This window comes from Taurulus bubalis (assembly GCF_910589615.1).
Source record: "Taurulus bubalis genome assembly, chromosome: 10".
NCBI lineage: Eukaryota > Metazoa > Chordata > Actinopteri > Perciformes > Cottidae > Taurulus > Taurulus bubalis.
The window spans coordinates 28,431,163-28,443,172 of record NC_136598.1 but is presented as its reverse complement, the minus strand read 5'-3'; the positions used below and the strand labels follow the sequence as shown (position 1 = coordinate 28,443,172).

Genomic DNA, 12,010 nt, shown 5'->3' with positions numbered 1-12,010 from the left:
ACTCAATAAATCACTTTACATTTTGCATTTAAGATTTTCTTTCTGACAGACATGAATTCTCTCCATCATCATCATCATCATCATCATCATCATCATCATCATCGTGAACATTCAGTGGGTCATGAAACAGAACAATAAAGAAAACACAAAGAATCTGAACAACATCCTCTGTTCGTAGATCATCACATGGAGGACGATCAATAGACATCATGTGACCAGAATAAAGGATCAATAGACGTCATGTGACCAGAATAAAGGATCAATAGACATCATGTGACCAGAATAAAGGATCAATAGACGTCATGTGACCAGAATAAACAACAGAACAACGTTATTTTTAGATATTCATATATCGAGAGCAGTCACAGCAGCAGTCACATTAATAATACGTAATAATAGACCAATACAGCAGCAGCGGATAGAAGAGAACAATATCGATAATAACAGCATTAATACACACAAAACCTTCATCTTCATCATCATCAGTGAGCGTCACAGAAAGTAAGAACAGTGAAAACCAAAGAAATTCACATTTGAATAATTTTCCTTTTCATCATTTTTTTCACACTTTGCCGAATCTCCTGCATTTTAATACCATAAATTATGGGATGGAGCAGCGGAGGGACGATGAAGAAGTTCACATACGTGAGAACGAGCCCGGCTTCAGGAACGCGGTCGCTCAGCCGGTTGTAAATGACCCCAAAGAAAGAGGCCGAGGAGAAGTTGATGAAGGTCACCAGGTGAGGGGTGCAGGTCTGCAGGCCTCTCACCTGCGACGCCCTGGAGCTCCTGAGGAGCACCAGCAGGATGTGGAGGTACGAGCCCAGGACCAGCACACAGGGGCACAGCACCATCCAGACGGCGGTGCACAGCCCGAACACACTGACCACGGGAGAGCTCTCGCAGGAGAGCTGTGCCACCGCCAGGCTGTCGCACGTCAGCTTGTCCACCGTATGTCTGCAGAGCCGCAGTCTGGAGATCAGGACCACCTGCACGGCCGAGGAGGAGCCCAGGCTCAGGTACACCAGCAGCAGCAGCAGCCGGACCCAAGCCGGCGTCATGATGGAGCGGTACAGCAGAGGTTTGCAGATGGAGACGTAGCGGTCGTAGGCCATCAACGCCAAGATGCAGAACATACAGCCGCTGTACACGTTGATGAAGAACACCTGAGTCAGACACCCGGCGAGGGAGCTCTGGGGTCTGTCGGCCAGCAGGTGCCGGATGACGTGCGGACACACGGAGGAGCTGCCCGCCACGCCGCTCAGACACAGATGCACCAGCAGCACGTACATCGGCCGGTGGAGGCCGGAGTCCAGCCAAATAACCAGGACCAGGAGGAGGTTCACACACAGACAGGACACGTAGAGGACGGATATACAGACCAGCAGAGCGGCTTTGTACCGGTGGAGAGAGCCGTAGGCGGTGAAGCTGATGGAGGCCGAAGAGCTGTTCATACTGGAACACCCCCCGCTCCCAGCTGGATGTGGGTTCATGTCTCAGCATGCTTTGGGTTTGATATCAGCCTGATGCTTCTTCCTCCTCCTCCTCCCCTTCCCCTTCCTCCTCCTCCTCTTCTTCTTCTTCTTCCTCCTCCTTCTCTTCCTCCTCCTGGCTGTTGTTAAAGCTCTGCTATCTGTCTGTGGATTTTTCCTCTGGGGTCCTGAAGGCAACTCAGCTCTTAGCTGATGAAACGTTAATTCTAGTTTCATGTCCGCCAGGGCTTTGTCACGTCATACACATTTAGGGATATCTGTCCATCTCTGTCCACACTAACACCTCTGAAAACGGCTATCATATGACTATCCAGGTACACTGGGCATGCCGGGTAAACAGGAAGTAGATTTATTGCTTAGTTACATAAAATACAACAGAGTATTATACTACTCTTCAATCATAAAAGGTTGTGCTTGATACTTAAGATCTGTCTCAATAATTCTCCTCATCATACTCAAACTTGTCGCATGGGGGTCGAGTACAGTGCCCATGGACTGGCAGACCGGGGTGGTGGTTCCCATCTTCAAGAAGGGGGACCGGAGAGTGTGCTGAACTATCAGGGATCACACTGCTCAGCCTCCCGGGAAAAGCTTATGCCAGGGTGCTGGAAAGGAGGCTCCGACCGCTTGTCGAACCTCAGATTCAAGATGAACAGTGTGGATTCCGTCCCGGTCGTGGAACAGTGGACCAGCTCTTTACCCTTGCAAGACTACTGGAGGGGTCCTGGGAGTTTGCCCAACCAGTCTACATGTGCTTTGTGGACTTGGAGAAGGCTTTCGACCGGGTCCCTCGGGGGTTTTTGTGGGGGGTGCTGCGGGAGTATGGGGTGCCGGACCCGTTGGCACGGGCTATCCGGTCTTTGTACGCCTGCAGTAGGAGCTGTGTTCGTATCCTCGGTAGTAAGTCAGACACGTTCCCGGTGGGTGTTGGCCTCCGCCAGGGCTGCCCTTTATCACCGGTCCTGTTCGTGACTTTCATGGACAGGATATCTAGGCGCAGCCAGGGGGCGGAGAGGATCCGGTTCGGGAGTCTCGGGATCGCCTCTCTGCTGTTTGCGGATGATGTGGTCCTGTTTGCCTCCTCAGACTGTGACCTCCAGCATTCACTGGGGCGTTTTGCAGCCGAGTGTGAAGCGGCAGGGATGAGAGTTAGCGCCTCCAAATCTGAGGCCATGGTGCTCTGCCGGAAACCGGTGGATTGCTCCCTCCAGGTGGGGACAAAATGCCTACCCCAAGCGAAGGAGTTCAAGTATCTCGGGGTCTTGTTCACGAGTGAGGGAAAGGTGGAGCGGGAGATCGACAGGTTGCAGCAGTAAAACAGGCGCTGTACCAGACCGTCTTGGTGAAGAGGGATTTACTGGTCGGTCTTAGCTATGGTCACGGCTCAGCCTTGGAGATAGTGTAAGGAGATTACTTTCCTCTGTGGGGTGGCTGGGCTCAGCTTTATAGATGGTTATCTGGTCATAATCCAACATGTTTAATAAAGTACTTCAGGTACCAGTCTGCCATACCCATCAGAGGACTCAAAGGATCCCGGTCGACTGCATTTCAATTGGTTTGTAGTTATTTGTTAAATTGTCATTTCTGGGGTAATACTGGCGATTCCAATGAAAGCATTATACATATAGGGGTCATCAGGTCACGCCTTGTAAAGGGGCCTTGAAGTAACATCCACATTTAAGGCCTTTATTTTTTTGGTTATATTGTATTTTATTTGTTGAGATTTGAGGTATTCATCCTTGACATGTTTCCCTGATAATCACAGATCAGTAATAATCTGAGTGTTCTGTGATAATGACGTCAGTCTGCTGCTGTGGGTTTCTCCTATCTAGAGAAGTAGAAAAAGAAACAGAAGCAGTCTTTCAGATCAGTTAGGAGGGACTCAATGACTTCAGCAGTGTCACAACCGTCACTAGACGGTAGTGCTTTTATTTTGTTGTCTTGTCACTTCCTGTTTTACTTTGAAATCATCCTCCTGTGTCATGTCTGCTGTCTTTACTTCCTCATGTGTGATTACCTCTCCCTGCCCTGATGTGTTTCACCTGTGTCTCGTTAACTCCCCTCCCAGTGTGTATATATACTCTGTGCTTCACTTGTCTCGTTGCCAGTTCGTTTTTCTTCACCTGTGAGTCAACTTACCAGCGTTTTTCCTGCCTGATATCCTGTTCTGATTCCGACGTCCCTTCGTTTCCGAGTAAGCCCGATCCCTGCCTGTACCTCTGCCGAGTTTGACTGGCTTCCTGTGAATGACCCTGGACTGTTTACGTTGGCGATTCTACTCTCCCCTGAGTGAGACAGCTGCTCTCACCACAGCGGGTCAGAGCCTTGCCGACCGGCCTCAGTCCCTCCCCAGTTACATCGGGAGAACCTTCGGCGGTCCTTCTCCAGAGACTCTATCCTGTTGCAATATTACCTTTATCAATAAAGGAATTCTTGTGAACTTTACTCTCTGCCTCGGGTCGTGCATTTGGGGTCTTTCATTAGTGCGCCGGCGTGACAGGACGAACTGGCCTCGTCATGAACCCAGCCGACCTCGACCGCATGAAGGAGGAGATCTCCGGCCAGGCTCAGCGTTTGGGCAGCCACGAACACGTGTTGAAATCTCATCGACAACGTGGCCCAGATTTCGACACAGCTCGCTGAGCTAAGTCGCGGCGCTTCTCCGCCAGCTCCCCCGCCAGCTCCCCCGCCAGCTCCCCCGCCTGTTGCTGCTTCCCCGGCGCTGCCGGGTGGATCCACCTCCGAGCCTCACATCTCCTCACCCACCAAGTACAGCGGTAACCCAGACACTTGCCGAAATTTCATTACCCAGGTACGTCTGGTGTTTCTGGCCCAGCCTTCCCGGTTCCGTGAGGAGTCAGCCAAGATAGCTTACATAGCTAACCTGTTGGATGGTCCTCCTTTAAGTTACTTTAATGCCCTATATGAGCAGCAAGCTCCGCCGGTCCTCTCTTTTGAACTGTTTGCCACAGAATTAAGGAGGATTTATGACCATCCCATCCGGGGACAACAGGCGGGTCAACGATTGCTTAAGCTCTGGCAGGGGAAGAAGGGAATTTGCCAGCGAGTTCCGCTCCCTAGCTGTGGACTCCGGCTGGAATGACCTGGCTCTACTTACCGCCTTCCAGAGCGGACTCAATCGGTCCATCGGCAGGGAGATCGCCCTACGGGAGGAGCAGCAGTCGCTGGATGGAGCCATTGCCTCTGCCATCAGGATCTCCGACCAGATGGCGCAGTGGAATCCTGAAGACTCAGCTGTTCGCTTTTCTGCACCACCTGTGGAGTTCCCCAGAGCTGTTACTCACCATGTCGATGCCTGAGCCACGGAGGGAGAGGAACCCATGCAGATTGGTCGCACCAAACTCACCCCGGAAGAACGCCGGTGGCGCATGACGGAGGGTCTCTGCCTCTACTGTGGTCAGCAGGGACATATCATCTCCTCCTGCCCAGTAAAAGCCAGGGCTCACCAGTGAAGGAGAGGGCACTGGTGAGCCGCACCCTGACCCTGTCCAATCCCGCTCGCCTACAACCCCTGGTTCTTCTTCGCTCTTCCTCTGCCTCGCTCCAGCAACCGGTTCTGGTGGGTTCCGATGCGGATCTCATGGACTATGCTCTCGCCAAGAGACTCGGCCTTCCGTCTTCAACGCCCCCTGGAGGCTCGTGCCTTGGATGGCCGCCTCATTTGCAGGGTCACTCACCGGTCCCAACCGGTCACCCTCCTGTTCCCGGACAAGCACACTGAAACACTATCTTTTCACCTGTTTTACTCACCCTCGCATCCCCTGCTCCTAGGTTTCCCATGGCTGAAGCTGCACAACCCGCATGTGGACTGGAGTACTGGGAGAATCCTCGCCTGGGGTCCCCGATGTGCACGTTCCTGTGGGGCCAGGGTGGCACCCATTTCGGCTCCAGGACCTCCTGATCTCTGCCTAGCTCCGGTCTGCACCTCCCAGCTATCCGGCTCTCTGGACACCTTCCCCGCACTGGACAAAGTACCTCTTTGTTATCACGACCTAAAGCAAGTTTTTAACAAAGCCCGTGCCTCTGCACTTCCTCCTCATAAACAATATGACTGTGCGATTGAGCTCCGTCCCGGCACCCATCCTCCCCGGGGGAGACTATTTTCACTGTCTGTTCCAGAAACTGCTGCCATGAGGAGCTATGTGGAGGAATCCCTGGCTGCCGGTCTCATCCGCCCGTCCTCCTCTCCTGCTGGCGCTGGATTTTTCTTTGTAGAAAAGAAAGATAAATCCCTACGCCCTTGCATCGACTACAGGGGTCTCAACGACATCACGGTCCGCAATAGGTACCCTCTTCCTCTCATGTCCTCTGCCTTCGAGCTGATTCATGGTGCCAAGGTTTTCTCCAAGCTGGATCTCCGCAACGCATATCATCTCGTGAGGATCAGGGAGGGAGATGAGTGGAAGACTGCCTTCAACACCCCCCGTGGACATTACGAGTACTTAGTAATGCCGTTTGGATTAACCAATGCCCCTGCTGTGTTTCAGGCTCTCGTCAACGATGTGTTACGTGACATGCTGAACAGTTTTGTTTTTGTGTATCTGGACGATATCCTCATCTTTTCTCCTGATGAGTCCTCCCACATTCAGCATGTCCGTCAGGTACTTCAGCGCCTCCTGGAGAATCAGCTGTTTGTCAAAGCAGAGAAATGTGAGTTTCACCAGCCTTCGGTTTCCTTCCTGGGCTTCATCATTTCGGTGGACAACATTCAGATGGACCCCGACAAGGTCAGTGCCGTCAGAAGTTGGCCTACCCCTAACTCCCGCAAGGAGGTGCAGCGGTTTTTAGGGTTCGCCAATTTCTACCGCAAGTTCATCCGTAACTTCAGTGCTGTCGCTTCACCCCTGCATAACCTCTCCTAAGTTCCCCTTCAGGTGGTGTGATAAGGCTGAAGGGGCCTTCCAACGCCTTAAAGTGTCCTTCACCACCGCTCCCATTCTCTCTGTTCCTGATCCTACGCTCCAGTTCATAGTTGAGGTGGACGCCTCGGATGTCGGTGTTGGGGCCATTCTGTCCCAACGGTCCTCTACCGACGATAAGCTGCACCCCTGCGCTTTCCTATCGAGGAAACTTTCTGCGGCGGAACAAAATTACGACATCGGGAACCGGGAGTTGTTGGCCATCAAGGTGGCTCTGGAGGAATGGCGTCACTGGCTGGAGGGGGCGGAGCTACCTTTTCTTGTCTGGACCGACAACAAGAATCTGGAGTATCTTCGGACCGCAAAGAGGCTGAATTCCCGGCAGGCAAGGTGGGCCCTGTTCTTTACCCGTTTTGACTTTGCTCTCTCCTATAGACCAGGGTCGAAGAATGGCAAGCCTGATGCTCTGTCCCGAGTTCCGTCCTCAGAGGGTCCTGTTGCCGTGCCTGAACCTATCCTGCCTGCAGCCTGTGTGGTTGGGGCTTTCAAGTGGAGGGTGGAGGAACAGGTCATCCAGGCTCTTCAGACCTGTCAACCGCCGGACGGCGTCCCTCCCAATCGGTTGTTTGTTCCACCTCACCTCCGCTCTCAAGTCATCCAGTGGGCCCACGCTTCACGATTGGCATGTCACCCCGGGGTCCGACGGACCTTATTTATGTCCCAACAGCGTTTCTGGTGGCCCGCCATGGAGAAAGACATCACCGAGTTCATTGCGGCCTGTCCAGTTTGTGCCTCCTGCAAAGTGTCCCACAAGCCTCCTGTGGGTCAGCTTCACCCTCTGCCTGTCCCCCTGAGACCCTGGTCACACATCTCACTGGACTGCCTCCCTCTGCAGGTAACACCACCGTCTTAACGGTGGTAGACAGGTTCTCCAAAATGGTTCACTTCATTGCTTTGCCTAAGCTTCCATCTGCTAAGGAGACTGCTGAGGCACTCCTGTCTAATGTTTTCCGCATTCATGGTTTCCCTGTTGATGTGGTTTCTGATCGAGGTCCCCAGTTCACTGCTCTATTCTGGAAGGCCTTCTGCTCCCTCATCGGTGCCTCCGTCTCCCTGTCCTCCGGCTTCCATCCGCAGTCCAATGGACAGACTGAACGCCTCAACCAGGAGATGGAGACCACACTACGCTGTCTGGTCACCCAGAACCCCGCCGCCTGGAGTCAGCAGCTAGTGTGGGTGGAGTATGCACACAATTCTTTACCCTGCTCATCTTCTGGTTTATCCCCGTTTCATGTGGTGTTCGGGTACCAGCCCCCCGCCTTCCCGTCCTTGGAAAAGGAGGTTGCTGTCCCCTCTGCTCTAGCCCTTATTCAGCGGTGCAAACGCACCTGGAGTCGGGCCAGGCGCTCCCTTCTCATCAGTTCGGAGCATTACAAGAAGGCCGCTGATCGCCGCCGCACTCCTGCTCCAGAGTACCAGAACGGCCAACGTGTCTGGCTGTCCACCCGCAACCTTCCCCTACATATGGAGAGCAGAAAACTGGCATACATCTCTAAAATCATTAATCCTGTCACTGTGCGTCTGAAACTCCCCAGGACCATGAGCGTGCACCCAGCTTTCCACGTCAGCCAGATCAAACCCGCTAAGGAGAGCTCGCTGGTGCCCACTGCCCAGCCCCCGCCTCCCCCCCGACTTGTGGATGGGGGTCCTGTTTATACCGTCCGCAAGCTCCTGTCCTCTCACCGACGTGGCCGCGGGTTTCAATACCTGGTGGACTGGGAAGGTTATGGACCTGAGGAACGTTCCTGGGTGCCCGCCTCGCACATCCTTGACCCTTCCCTCATCCACGAATTCAACCAGTCCCATCCTGATGGTCCTGGGCCGTCAGGTGCCGGCCGTAAGGGGAGGGGTATTGTCACAACCGTCACTAGACGGTAGTGCTTTTATTTTGTTGTCTTGTCACTTCCTGTTTTACTTTGAAATCATCCTCCTGTGTCATGTCTGCTGTCTTTACTTGCTCATGTGTGATTACCTCTCCCTGCCCTGATGTGTTTCACCTGTGTCTCGTTAACTCCCCTCCCAGTGTGTATATATACTCTGTGCTTCACTTGTCTCGTTGCCAGTTTGTTTTTCTTCACCTGTGAGTCAACTTACCAGCGTTTTTCCTGCCTGATATCCTGTTCTGATTCCGACGTCCCTTCGTTTCCGAGTAAGCCCGATCCCTGCCTGTACCTCTGTCGAGTTTGACTGCCTTCCTGTGAATGACCCTGGACTGTTTACGTTGGCGATTCTACTCTCCCCTGAGTGAGACAGATGCTCTCACCACAGCGGGTCAGAGCCTTGCCGACCGGCCTCAGTCCCTCCCCAGTTACATCGGGAGAACCTTCGGCGGTCCTTCTCCAGAGACTCTATCCTGTTGCAATATTACCTTTATCAATAAAGGAATTCTTGTGAACTTTACTCTCTGCCTCGGGTCGTGCATTTGGGTTCTTTCATTAGTGCTCCGGCGTGACAAGCAGAGCAGCAGGTGAACTCACACAGTCATGAACTATGATCTGTAATTTCTAACCTGAGCTTTATATTGATTTTCAATGATAGAATGATGGTTTTGAGTTTATTTATTTCTGTAACGTAGAATGAATACCGTTTTGTGTTAATGTTGCAGATGGTTCAAAACAAGTGTCATTACACATTTAACAAAGTTTAAATAGTCATTACAAATGGTATGTCTTGTGCAAGGTGTAATTATTCTGTGAACCAAAAGGAGGATCATGATGAACTCTACAAAGTATGCATACTTCATACTGTCACCCTACTTTGATGTTGGGCTGTTTAAATACTTATGGTTCATGATTATTATGTCTTTATACGTTGTAATTGTTGGTTCCAACGTGTTGCTCATTGTGGTTATCTGCATGAACAGAAGCTTACATGAACCTATGTACCTGTTTCTCTGCAGCCTGTTTGTGAATGAACTGTTTGGTAGTACATGGTTGTTTCCATTCCTTCTGGTTCAGATCCTCTCTGACATTCACACGGTTTCTGCTCCACTTTGTTTCCTGCAGATATTCTTTGTGTACATATATGCCTCTATAGAATTTACTAACTTAGCCGTTATGTCTTATGACAGATATCTTGCTATCTGTTATCCTCTACAATATAACACACTTATGACCCAGAAAAAGACAGCCTTACTCATTGCTCTAACATGGTTATACCCTTTCATTGCAATTCCTGTTTTGTTATCATTAACTGCCTCTTTACAGCTGTGTGGGAACATCATTAACAAAGTTTATTGTAATAACTATTATGTTGTCAAACTGGCCTGTTATGACACGACAGTTAATAACGTCTATGGACTGACTTACACAACTACAATCATTTGTGTTTTTATTTTGATAGTTTACTCGTACTTGAGGATTCTTCGAGTTTGTTTCTCTGGTTCTAAACAGACCAGACAGAAAGCTGTCAGTACCTGCACACCTCACCTCGCTTCCCTGTTGAATTTTTCATTTGGGTGTTTCTTTGAAATAATACAAAGCAGATTTGATATGAAAAATGTGCCTATTATAGTGCGCATCTCGTTATCGTTATACTGGCTGACATGTCCACCGCTCTTCAATCCCGTATTGTATGGACTGAATTTAACCAAAATTCGTATCATGTGTATAAGTCTTGTTTTGGGTTCTTTGTGAGCTCCTGACTTTAAAAACTGATAATGCCTCAACGTATTTAAAACAAAAAAGAACCGAAGGAAGATTGACATTTTGGCAATAGAAGTTCCAACAACAATGTCTTTGTATTTATTAAATGTCACTGTTACCTATTTTGTTGTATATACTATACGTGTTTATGTTAATTATTGGACAATCTGCAATTTTATGTGAATATCTTATCAACGTAGAGCTCTGGTCTTTCACTGCAGGACACGTGATCTGTCTGGCACCTGCCTACTGTTACTTTGACATAGAACGTTTTAACATTGTTTCAGAGTAAATACAGGGTGTTTGGGGGTTCTGCTATGTAAAAGGTTGAAGTTTGCTATGTGTGTTTTATTTCTTTAATATAATATAGTGATGCTCCGGTTGGAATAGAGCGTGTCTGCTAGAGACAGTGATCCACCTGGCATAAGAATACATTATATTGAGAAAGTACTCTTGACATGTAATCAACGCTTGGCAAGTTTAAATGTGTAACCTGTATGTAAAAACTATTGTGTTTCTTCAAATACCTTTGTATTAAAGTGATGTGAAATGTTCATTCATTTTCTGTACAACCATGTGGGTTTTGACTAAGAGTGAAGATTGTAAAGATGAGCGAACACGAGGCTGTGAAACTGAGGTGTTAACAAGGAGGAGTAAAAAAAAGCAGAAAAAGGGGGGGCTTAGAGAAAGCCCATTTCCCTCAGCACCCTGTAGGGGGTCAGGAGGTCAGATATAAGACCAACAGTCACGAGTTCAGTCAGATGCGTTTTTGCGTGTTAGGTGAAGAGCCGTAGCAATACGTAGGTGTAGTTGAGTTAATTACTTTCTCTGCACATTCAGTAGAGCCTGTTCTTCTATCTTCTCAGTTTTCCTTATAAGTACTTTTGAAGTTGCATTTGTAACTGGTACATCCTTTTCTATCTTTTTTTAAAATAAATATTGATTGTATCGCACTCTAAATCAAGTCAGCGCGTCCGTAGCCTTTTCTTTCATCTTCTTCAATTCTTCTTCGATCCACCTGAGGCCAGAGGCAGAGCTCCAGGACGAGCCGCCCCGACAGCCCCTGAGGTGAGTTGGCGGCACATCCACCACAACTACACTAACTGATATCTATTTAAATATACTCTTACTGTAGCACTCCGTTGCTGCAATACCTAGGTCCAGCTACCGTAAAGGTAAACACACATACACAACGAGTCAATGTTCTTTCTTTAGCCATCTCGTGTTGTATGAGAATAGCATTTATTGGGCTCTCCAGTGGCAGTTGGTTTCATGTTATGACAGGCAAATACAAATCGACAAATAAACAAAACGGAAAAGAAACAAAAGACCAAGGCAGCGGTTCACACGCTGCAGAAGAAATCAAATGAAAGCATAATCAAGAACCCGCAACCGCCAACCCGGAAACGCCCCCCCCCCTCAACAGAAGCTCACGAAACCCAGCACCCAAATACATACCACTGCATCCAGTCACGTATGACGCAGGGCAGACGCCTTGCTAACGGCACACAGAGACACGGGAAATCAGTCTCCCTTTCGCCAGCGGAGACACTGGAAGGAAGTCCTGCCTATCCCGGCTCCCCAGCGGGTGCACTACTATAACATGTCCGGCCAGAAACCAATCCCCCCCCCCCCCCCATCAGTTCCACCTGGCCACATTCCCCCCTTCCTCAAACACTCAGTGTCCCACTGATGCCTTGTGGTCACGTCTGCCGTAACTGTGCCACCCCCATCGGAGCCACTCGCGTCTCCCTTGGCTGGCCCACCGCAGACCTCGGCAGTTGATGTTACATTACATTTCATTTAGCTGACGCTTTTATCCAAAGTGACTTACAATAAGTGCAATTCCACCATGAGTACAAACTCAGAACAACAAGAATCAAGAAAGTACAATTTCAATAAAGTTAAACCACAAAGTGCTATCAGTAAGAGA

At 49.8% G+C, this 12,010-nt stretch overlaps 2 protein-coding genes across 2 annotated transcripts; one reads left to right on the top strand and one right to left on the bottom strand.

Annotated features, from left to right (window-relative positions):
* Positions 1-527: 527 nt before the first annotated feature.
* Positions 528-1,454, bottom strand: or60a1 (odorant receptor, family 60, subfamily A, member 1; the record flags this gene model as incomplete). The annotated part of the gene is made up of 1 exon (XM_079224968.1): positions 528-1,454. The coding sequence occupies one exon, from the start codon at positions 1,452-1,454 to the stop codon at positions 528-530; it is 927 nt and encodes a 308-aa protein (XP_079081094.1).
* Positions 1,455-9,144: 7,690 nt separating this feature from the next.
* On the top strand, positions 9,145-10,068 carry LOC306742576 (olfactory receptor 52E4-like; the record flags this gene model as incomplete). The annotated part of the gene is made up of 1 exon (XM_079224967.1): positions 9,145-10,068. The coding sequence occupies one exon, from the start codon at positions 9,145-9,147 to the stop codon at positions 10,066-10,068; it is 924 nt and encodes a 307-aa protein (XP_079081093.1).
* Between the last annotated feature and the right edge of the window lie 1,942 nt (positions 10,069-12,010).